Genomic DNA, 9,718 nt, shown 5'->3' with positions numbered 1-9,718 from the left:
TATCTTTGCCTGAAAGCCCCTTAATTTCAAAGTTATAATGATTTGGAGGGAAGGGAGTCACATTCTCCATTCCAGGGAGGTCCTAAAGACACCTGTCTTTCAAACCAAGACAAGCTGACAGTTAATTTGATGCCTTAACAATGTATTAGCAATATAATGAAGACGTAATGAATTAATTGAGGTAGTCAAAAAGGTAACAAGTTTGTTCACTGGAGCTTGGAAGGGTAGCTGCAGAGGTCTCTGGTGAAGGGTGGGAGACCATCAGCAGCAGAAAACATGATGTTGCTGGCTCCTTCCGGATGCTCCAGCTGACACAAATGCTGTCACTCAGGCGTTGGTTTCCAGTGCACGTGCTTCTTGAGTCCTTGGCCCTTCTCTGTCTGCTCCTGGGCTCTGCCTTTCAGAAGCACCCGTGCTTTCTTCTGAGTCGGCTTCAGGTTAGGAATCCTAGGAAGAAAGGGACTGGTATTAGCCACACCATTTCCAGCCAGCTGCTTTTCTGTCTCCTTGCAGAGCACACAGTGTTGCATCCTTTCTCTGTGCAAGCAGTGAGCAGCAAAGTAAACAACTGCACTCACTGCAGGGAGGCTGCAGAAGTGGAAGGGCAGGAATATCACCAGTTAAGTGCCTGGGGACCAATTGCAGCACACCGTGTTCTGTGTAGAGAAGCACGCCTTGCTTGTCCCAAAAGGAAGCAGAGCTAGGGACTGGCTGGTTCCTTGACAGCCATTCTGGACCTCTCATTCCAGATTTTGCAACCCTCCAGGAGCTTAATGTTCCATACAGTGTCTTTTCCCAGTGTCTCCCTACTTGCTTTTACCAAGGCCAGATGATGATCTTTCTGTGCTCCTGTATGTAGGTGTTTCTGCTGCCTCCCTGGGGCTGCTTGTCTCCAGGCCCACCCTCCCATCCCAGTCAGAGGGACTGAAGGGGGGGTGTTAGGGGGATGAACCAGGCTGTGCTTGGTGGCACCCAGCAACAGGACAAGAGGCAATGGGCAGAACCTGAACAGAAGTTCCACCTGAACCCGAGGAAGAACCTCTTTCCTGTGCGGGTGACAGGTTGCCCAGTGAGGGTGTGGAGTATTCCTCACTGGAATTATTCCAGAGCCCTCTGGACACAACCGTGTGCCATGTGCTCTGGGATGACCCCACCTGAGCAGGGAAGCAGGACCAGATGACCTACTGTGGTCCCTTCCAACCTGTCCCACCCTGTGATTCAGTGATACCCATCAGTAGCATGAGTTGGCAAGTGCCCAGACATTTCCCACCTGCACAACAGGGTGGTCTCAAATTTCCCTGCGCACTCCGGGGAGAACAGCACGTGAAAGGTCTGCTTCTGGCCAGGAGCGATGGTGCCCTGGTAGGGGTTGATGGAGAACAGGTCATGGACGAGATCTGGGAAGATTTCCAGGGAGGAACTAACACGCTGCAGAGAGAGGTGCTTTTGCTGCTGCTTGGAAGGCTGCTGCTGCTCCTCGGAAGGCTGCTCCTGCTCCTCGGAAGGCTGCTCCTGCTCCTCCTCCTCGGAAGGCTGCTCCTGCTGCTGCTGAGAAGGGTGCTGTTCCTTGGAGCCAGGCTGCTTCTTGGAATGCTTCTGCTCCTCTGAAGGCTGCTGCTGCTGCTGCTGAGAAGGGTGCCGTTCCTTGGAGCCAGGCCGCTTCTTGGAATGCTTCTGCTCCTTGGAAGGCTGCTGCTGCTGAGAGGGGTGCTGTTCCTTGGAGCCAGGCTGCTTCTTGGAATGCTTCTGCTCCTCGGAAGGCTGCTGCTGCTGAGAGGGGTGCCGTTCCTTGGAGCCAGGCCGCTTCTTGGAATGCTTCTGCTCCTCGGAAGGCTGCTGCTGCTGCTGCTGAGAAGGGTGCCGTTCCTTGGAGCCAGGCCGCTTCTTGGAATGCTTCTGCTCCTCGGAAGGCTGCTGCTGCTGCTGCTGAGAGGGGTGCTGTTCCTTGGAGTGGTGCCACTTCTTGGAACGCTTTTTCTTCGAATCCAGCTGCTTCTCCTCAGAATGCTGCTGCGGCTCCGAGTCCTGTGGCTGTTGATTAATGTAGTCCACAAGCTTCTTGAATTCACCCTGCTCCAGCAGCTGCTTGAAATGGTTCAGGTCCTGCTGGTACCGCTGGTGCCGCTGGTACTCAGCCTCCTGCTGTGCCTGCGTGATCTCCTGCTGCCACTTCTTTGAGTCCTCTGGCTGTTGATTAATGTATTCCACAAGCTTCTTGAATTCACCCTTCTCCAGCAGATGCTTGAAATAGTTCAGCTCCTGCTGGTACCGCTGGTGCCGCTGGTACTCGGCCTCCTGCTGTGCCTGTGCGATCTCATGCTGCCGCTTCTTGTAAATACGGTACGCCTCAAACTGCTGCATTATCTTCTCACCAAAATACTGCTCCTGCTTCTCTAGATTCTCATAGTGCTTCTGAAACATCCGCTGCATCTCCGTATGGAAATCCGGCGGCTTATGCCGCTCCGGGTACAATTCCTCGTACTCGCTCAGGCACCTATCCAGCCACTGCTCATCGAAATAAAGCTGCTGCTCTGCAAGAGATTCCCGGTGCTCCCTATAGTATAGCCGCATTGCCTCATACATCTCTATCACCCGGTCCATGGCATCCACGTTCCACTCCACGCGCTGGAATGGCGGCTCCTCACAATCCTGCCGCAGCTCCAGGAGAGTCTGCTGCCACTTCTCTTCATTCTGCCGCATCTTCTTGAAATTCTCCTGGATCTTCTTATGGAGAGCCTCCAGCAGCTGCTCAGAATCCTGCTGCTGCTCCTGGAAATCCTCCAGCAGCTGCTCGGTATCCTGCTGCTGCTCCTGGAAATCCTCCAGCAGCTGCTCAGAATCCTGCTGCTGCTGCTCCTGGAAATCCTCCAGCAGCTGCTCAGAATCCTGCTGCTGCTGCTCCTGGAAATCCTCCAGCAGCTGCTTGGAATTCTGCTGCTGCTGCTCCTGGAAATCCTCCAGCAGCTGCTCGGAATCCTGCTGCTGCTGCTCCTGCAAATCCTCCAACAGCTGCTCAGAATCCTGCTGCAGCTGCTCTTGGAAATCCTGCTCCTTCTCCTCGGAATCCTCCTCCTCCTCCTCGAAATCCAGCTGCAGCTGTTCGCAATACTGCTGCAGCTGCTCCAGGAAATCCTGCTCCTTCTCCTCGGAATATTCCTCCTCGGAATCCAGCTGCGGCGGCTCGGCACGCAGCTTGGAAAGCCACTGTTGCTCCCGCAGCGCAGAAGGCTGCATCTCAAAAGGATGCTCCTGCTGCCTCCAGAAATGACGCAGCAGTTTTCTGCGATGCCTCACAGTATCAGAGGAGAGGAACTTGCCTGCAGAGAGGAAGAGGACACCTTTCAAATACAAAATCCTATGCTCCCAGCAACTCTGCCTCCTGCTGCACGTGGGTGGAAGAGAGCTGGGATGCACTGGGAGCATTTCTGGACAAATACCTTCAGCAGGAAATAGAGCATCTGGGAGCAGGGTCTCTGCCTGCAGCACACACTCCCGTGCCAAAACAGGAGGGTTGGTTTTAGACAGTGACTTTGCACTTGCCCTGGGGTGGGGAACTGCACACAGACAGTGGCTGCAGGGCAGCTCACTCGTTACACCATTGTTTTTCCCAGTCTCAGACTTCCCAAAGAGATGACCTGATGTGCCCCTTCCCAGTCCTGACCCAGCACATGGCTCTCCCCAGAGCCCAGCTCCGCTCCTTTGCGGAGCAGAAGTGGCAGAGCAAGAACAGAAGGGCTGAAAGGCAGCGGGGGGCAAGGAGAAAACTCTCCAGCTGCAGCTGGGAGGATGCTGATGAAAGTGGATGTGTGGACAAGGGTGAAAAAGCAATTCATGTTTTGGGGTGAAGTGGCAGGGTCTTCTCCCCAGGCCCTCAGCTACCAAGTGAAATGCCCTTACACATCAGAGTCTTTGAGTATGGCTTCATCACTTCTTCACTATCTCTGACTTTCTCCCAGGAGTATTCCAGGGCTACCTTTCCTGTGTTGTGCATCGTGAAACTGAAAAGCAAGGAGGAGAAATAAAAAGAAAGCATCCAATAAATATAAAGCAAATGGCACAGCAACATTGTCTGATGGACTCCTGGTACCACTTTCTGCTGAGGAGCATCTTCTTCCCCAGGCAAAAAAAATCCTGCCATGCTCAGACTGCTGTCCTGGGTGGCCCAAAAAAGTATTTCAAAGTCTGGAAGTTTAAGAGGAAAGGGCCAACACGGTGCCCAGGATGTCGAAGCTAAGGGGCTTACTCTGGACTTTAGGTCTTGGTTTGACTGCAAACTTATTCTTGAGCAGATGAGGACAGGGGACATGCAGTGAAAGCAAACCCATGGCTGTTCTCAGCAGAAAGGCATGGCAGCATTGAACCTCTCCTGACCACCATCTTCTGCTTGGTTTTGTGTACATGGAAAGGGGCCTATGCTGATTTTGGCTGGGGTAGAGTTTTGGGAAGCAGGCACGGGGTCAGCCAGCCCTGGGCAAAGGCAGTTCCTGTTCGCAGGGCCCTGCCTGGCCTCCAGCACTCACGTGGCCGTCCTTGACTGGAAGGGGAAGGTATCGTTGAACCGAACCACGGCTGTACTCAGTTCAAATTCGGCGTAGGCAACAAGGGCACTGAGATACACCTCGGCCTCATGGCTGCTCTCCTTCACCACAGTGTGAGCTGGTTCTGGGACTGTCTCGAGCACCTGGGAACAGAGGAGGGAAGAATCACTGAGCAGAGCCCAGAAAGCCAGGCTGAGAAGGGAATCTTTTGGCCTCCAAGATCAGCCTCATAGAGGGACTAGAAAGGACCATTCACTTTTACTTCCCTGGAAAGATGACCAAATGGGGGCTGTTCTGCTACAGTACTTGTTTCTACCCACTGATCAAAGCAGTCTCCACCACAGCTGTTAATATACCCATGAAGGCTATAGCTGCGTTCCAGTCCCTGTACTTCAACTTTGTAGAGGAACTGACTTTTTTCTTGGTTCCCTATAAATCCAGCAGGTCTCAAAATTAGGGTTAAGTTCCCCTGCTGGAGCTCTGTGGATGGAGAACCCAAAGACTGAAGAGTTCTAGAAAGCACCTTTTTCTTCTTGTCTTAGGAGCAAGTGCTCTCCAGATGTCGTGTGGAGCAGCAGCCACACTGCTGGGAGCTGGGGATGGGCATTTTGGGATGTGAAAGATCTCACCAGGGAAGTCTCCAACTGCAGATGGTCTGATAGAAAAGAGGATGGTTTAGAGGCCTTAGAATGGTCCAGAAACTCGGAAAGAACCTTCACCCAAGATGAGTGTGTTTGGCAATGATGACAGTAAAAGCAAGAGTTTCTGGAGATGATCCTTTTCCAGACTCCTCCATACTGTCATATAGTGCCTGGGCTACTCCATGATGAGATATCCCACACAATACAGAGATCACAACTAAAATCTCTGGTATCCATGCAGACAGAATGTGGAGTTCACCAGCACATGCAGAAGAGTGTTTGTACTTCTCTCCACTTCAAAAGAACAGAGTGCAGCAGACTTAACTCCTTGTTGGTGAAAAGGCACCGAATTGGATGAAGAGATTGCTAACACCATAAAATGGGATAGAATCATAAAACATTGTCTCCCATTCAACATGGGCTGCAACACTTGTGCTTGTGGCACAGACTGATAGTTTGTGTGTGGCTAAAAGTCTCTTGTCAAAAGGCTTCCCCCTCTTGTGTGAGTGTATCTGGTCACTGTGCATCCACCTCTCCCCTAGAATGCACTGCTGGTGAACCTCACGGCTGTCCAGTGTCCAGAGGAAGCAGGAGCTGCTCAGCCAGCAGTGGTGGTGTTATGGTGGCTCTTTTTGTAAAAGCTGGGTTGGCTTTTTTTGCTGGATTTTTTGCTGTTTTGCTTCTTACCCTCTCTTTTATAGGCCACGTGGCTCCCGGGAGTTTCCTGGTGGTATCCTTCCACGTGACAACACGCATTCCATCGTCCCAGTCCTCAACCTTCGTTTGTGGCAGCTCAAAGTTGATCTCGGCCACCTTACATTTCACAAGATGCCTCCTGAAGGTGGCTGGGATATCTGATTTCAAGGTCACTGTGATGCTCTTGGCACAGCCAGGAGGGAGGTGTCCCACCTAGGGAGAATCAGGGAGTCAAGACCAAACTGGGAGCACTGCCAAGACCAGTACTGACAGCAAAAGGTACGGATGCGGTGAGCAGCGGTGCCAGGAATCTGCACCTCAGCGTGGATTTATGTGAAGTTTGATAGACAAAAGTATGAACAGAAGGTGCCACCTCCCATAACATGGAGCATTTTCTGCCCCAGCCAAGCCAGGGACTACATCTCCTATGTGGCACTGGAATGGGCTATCACTGGTGCGTGAGGACTCCCTGCCAGCTCCTGGGTACACCAGGGCAGGGCTTGAGCAATGGGGAAAGGCGGAGCAGTCCACACTCACCTTCGGGGAGAACCGGAATGGGGCATCTGCCTCCCACTCAAAGCGCATGACCTTCATACGGGTGCGGTTGGTGATGGTGAAGGTCCTGCAGTAGTGCTTCCCAACATGACAGTCCCCAAACTGGATGTGATTCACTCTGACAGCTGTTAAGGAGGAGAGCAAGGGATCTCAGCATGCAGTGAGGTCCACCCGCTCCCCTCACGTGCACAGACACCTGTATGTCCAATGCTTCCTTGCTCCAAGCCTTCCTCCCTCTGGGACAGAGCTCCCCAGACAGTTCCCCATCCCACCACTTTCAGGGAAACACCCTGACACATCCCTAAGTCAGCGACATGCAGCACAGCACACACTGCTCTGCATGCACAGCTGCCACACCCACAGGCCACCAAGTCCAGTGGGTGACAGCCAGGCCTGGCTAGAGAGAGGACACACGTGATCAGACATTTTCCTCTTCCTTGCTCCAGCTTGGCAGCCTCTCCTCTCTTACCATCAATGATGTCTCTCTTCACACTGCTCTCAGCGTTCCTCTCCTGTGTGTCTTCCTCTAGTTCATCGAGGGTGAATTCATCCTCATGGCCTTCACCCACCAGCTCTATTTGGGTCTTGTTAGAGTAGATGTTCACCACTGACACACAAATCCTCCCTTCCAGATGTTGAGCCAGGGTGGGTTTGAAAATGACATCAAACTCTGCCACTTGCCCGTGATGCAGAAGCAGGAAAGGCTTCTTTGGGTGCTTTCTCACTGCACAGCAATGGAAATCAGAGTTAAGTCATACAGCTGTACAGAAGAAATATTTCCATAGGGTATATGAGGAATAAGAGGTTGAAACCAGCTGCCTTCTAAGCACACGTTCTCCCTCCAGTGGTTCCAGACCCTCTTCCTGTGTTCACAAGACTGCCACCTCCAGACACATCACCACTTAAGCAGCTTAACCTCAGCTGCTAATGCTCAGCCCTCATTCCATCTGCTTCCAGCCAGCTCCAGCCATATGGAAAGCTGAGCCAAAGAGTGCTTTTGGCAGAAGCTGGCTGGCTGTGTGTTCAAGGGCTGCTCCCGTTCAGGCTGGTGCCTTCCCACATGCGGCAAAGACTTCAGAGGGTCCACTGAGGTAGTGACAGTGTGCCACAACTCAACCCACCATGTCTAGAAGAACAGAAGAACTTCCTACAACTTGCTAGGAGGAAACCTTGCAAAGGGTCCTCAAGAAAAGCTTGGGGACAGAGAGCCCAAGGAAAGAAACTGGGTCTAACATCTGGCTGCTGCTTAGACAAGCCAAGAGCAGAGCACACGTTTTCCCTCTACATGATCACACTTCATGGTTAATGAATTTACCGTTCTCAATGGCGTCCTCTTCCACATCTTCAGTGTGCAATCTCTTGAATGTGGCTTTCCTGGCTTTCATAAAGAACGCTCCCTGCTCATCCTCCAGATGTACCATAAACTGAGAAAAGGGAACACAGAGCACAATGACGCTGGTGTGAGTACAGGATGGCATGTGGACTGGCACTGCAGTGCTGCTGCTCCACCATGGGAACCCAGCACCTCCCTCCACTACAAACAGCACTTAGCACATAAGTTAAGTCAAACTAGCCAGGAAAAAAGGGTGTTCAGAGGCATTTGGATAGAACTGACACAGAACTAAACAGGACAGAAAGTAATGAGCAGAATGTAATTAAACCGCAACTAAGTTTACTTAAAACATACTAAACGGCATCAAATACAATCCAACGGAACTGGGAAATCACACACGTCCCCGAGAACAAAAGGGGACCTGAGAGACAGGGGGGAAAATACTCCACCACCTTTCCTGTGTTCAACTCAAAGAAGAAAGACTGGACAGAAAATTTCCAAGAACTTCCCTTCTTGGAGAACAGACGTCAGTCACTTGCTTAAAAAGAATTTCTGACACCTCTTCCCAGGTCTGCAGTGTTTTTTGGGACCCCCATGTCACAAGCACTGGGTCCCAAACCAGACCATTCCTTGAGCAAGTCCTCACCTTGACAGGTACGATGCCATTGTTACGGAAGACCAGGGGCAGCATCTCTGAATCCCCCAGCTGGAGCCTCTTGAAGCGCAGCACAGCATTTCCCCTCCGGCTGCGAGCACTTGGGCACACGACTGTCACCTGTGGCTCATGCCCCTTCCCACTGATGGTGAAGGTCAGGTGTTGGGGTTTAATTTTCACGGGGCTGCAGGAGAGGCACAGAAACAATTTCAGCTGGCACTAACCCATTTCTCACTGGGCAAGCTAAGCAGCAAGGACCACCCACAATGTTTTCCCTGCCTGGTGCTCCTGTACCCCACAACACAGCCTCCCACCAGCCCCTTCCCAGTCTACTCAGGGCCATTCACAAGAGGAATCTGCTCCAAAGAGCCAGAGCCTTCCAGAATAACAGTCAAAAATAATTTCACTTAATTGAATCATGCAGTACAGCAGGTAAGTAATGAGGCAAATATGGCAAATCCCCTGGCTGCAATGAGATGAGACATGCAACAAGCAAAAGCACAGCATGAAAGCAGTACAAGAACAAGAAGGCAAAACTAAATCAGCATCACCATCAGTAAAGATTATTTCCAAGAACAGTAAAAAAGCAATTGCTTATTAGCAATTAGACTTCTCTTATTCCAATTCAGCCACGAAAGGGTTGCGGAAGGGCAGGTCAAAGCCGCAAATACACAGGTTCCAGGGCAGAGGAACTGGGCTCTTCTTTCATATCAGCTTCAATCACTCACATAAAATAGCTTAATAAATGTCAGGGAGTCACAGAGGATCACTTAATTTTACAGAAACAAGGAGGGAATTGTGACTGCTGACTTGCTGGCACAGAAACTGCTTCATCTAAGTCTCTATCCTTGGAAATGCCCAGCTCAGCTGCAGCACATCTCAGTAACTTCCAGTTGGCTACCTAATGTTGCCCTGTCTTCATAGTTCCTCGTACAGGCTAAAGCATCAGCCTCATTTTTCTGCTCTGCTCTAACAGTTAACTGCCTCCCAGATCATCCCATGCCAAGCACTCTGCCTAAGGCTGCTGAAAGCATTAGAGTTAACAAGAGGTCTGTGCCTTCCCAATGGAGAGGCAGCTTTCAGAAAGGCCTCCCCCAATATTTCACAGGGTCAGTTACCATTTTGGGATGACAAGGGAAGCCTTGAAGGTGCAGTCGTAGTTCTGCTCCTCTTGTGGGGTGAAGGTCACTGTAGCAACGGCATAGGATGAGCCGGGAACAGACAGCTTGACTGGATGCAACTTGAAAATGTTGTTGATAGGGCTTTTATCCTTGGGGAAACCCACAGAGCAGTGTTAGGA

General features: G+C 51.4%; 1 protein-coding gene across 1 annotated transcript in view; it reads right to left on the bottom strand.

Annotated features, from left to right (window-relative positions):
• Nucleotides 1-2,976: 2,976 nt before the first annotated feature.
• The window catches only part of LOC104687538 (hydrocephalus-inducing protein-like), a gene marked incomplete at its 3' end in the record, with an annotated part of 59,153 nt that continues 52,411 nt past the window's right edge, over nucleotides 2,977-9,718 (bottom strand). Inside the window, 9 exon segments of the mRNA XM_039554487.1 lie at nucleotides 2,977-3,317; nucleotides 3,898-3,998; nucleotides 4,521-4,681; nucleotides 5,867-6,088; nucleotides 6,413-6,555; nucleotides 6,900-7,154; nucleotides 7,746-7,854; nucleotides 8,410-8,602; nucleotides 9,537-9,688. Coding sequence (XP_039410421.1) covers nucleotides 2,977-3,317; nucleotides 3,898-3,998; nucleotides 4,521-4,681; nucleotides 5,867-6,088; nucleotides 6,413-6,555; nucleotides 6,900-7,154; nucleotides 7,746-7,854; nucleotides 8,410-8,602; nucleotides 9,537-9,688 — 1,677 coding nt within the window.

This window comes from Corvus cornix, chromosome 6 (assembly GCF_000738735.6).
Source record: "Corvus cornix cornix isolate S_Up_H32 chromosome 6, ASM73873v5, whole genome shotgun sequence".
NCBI classification, from domain to species: domain Eukaryota; kingdom Metazoa; phylum Chordata; class Aves; order Passeriformes; family Corvidae; genus Corvus; species Corvus cornix.
This window is presented reverse-complemented; position numbering and strand designations above follow the sequence as displayed.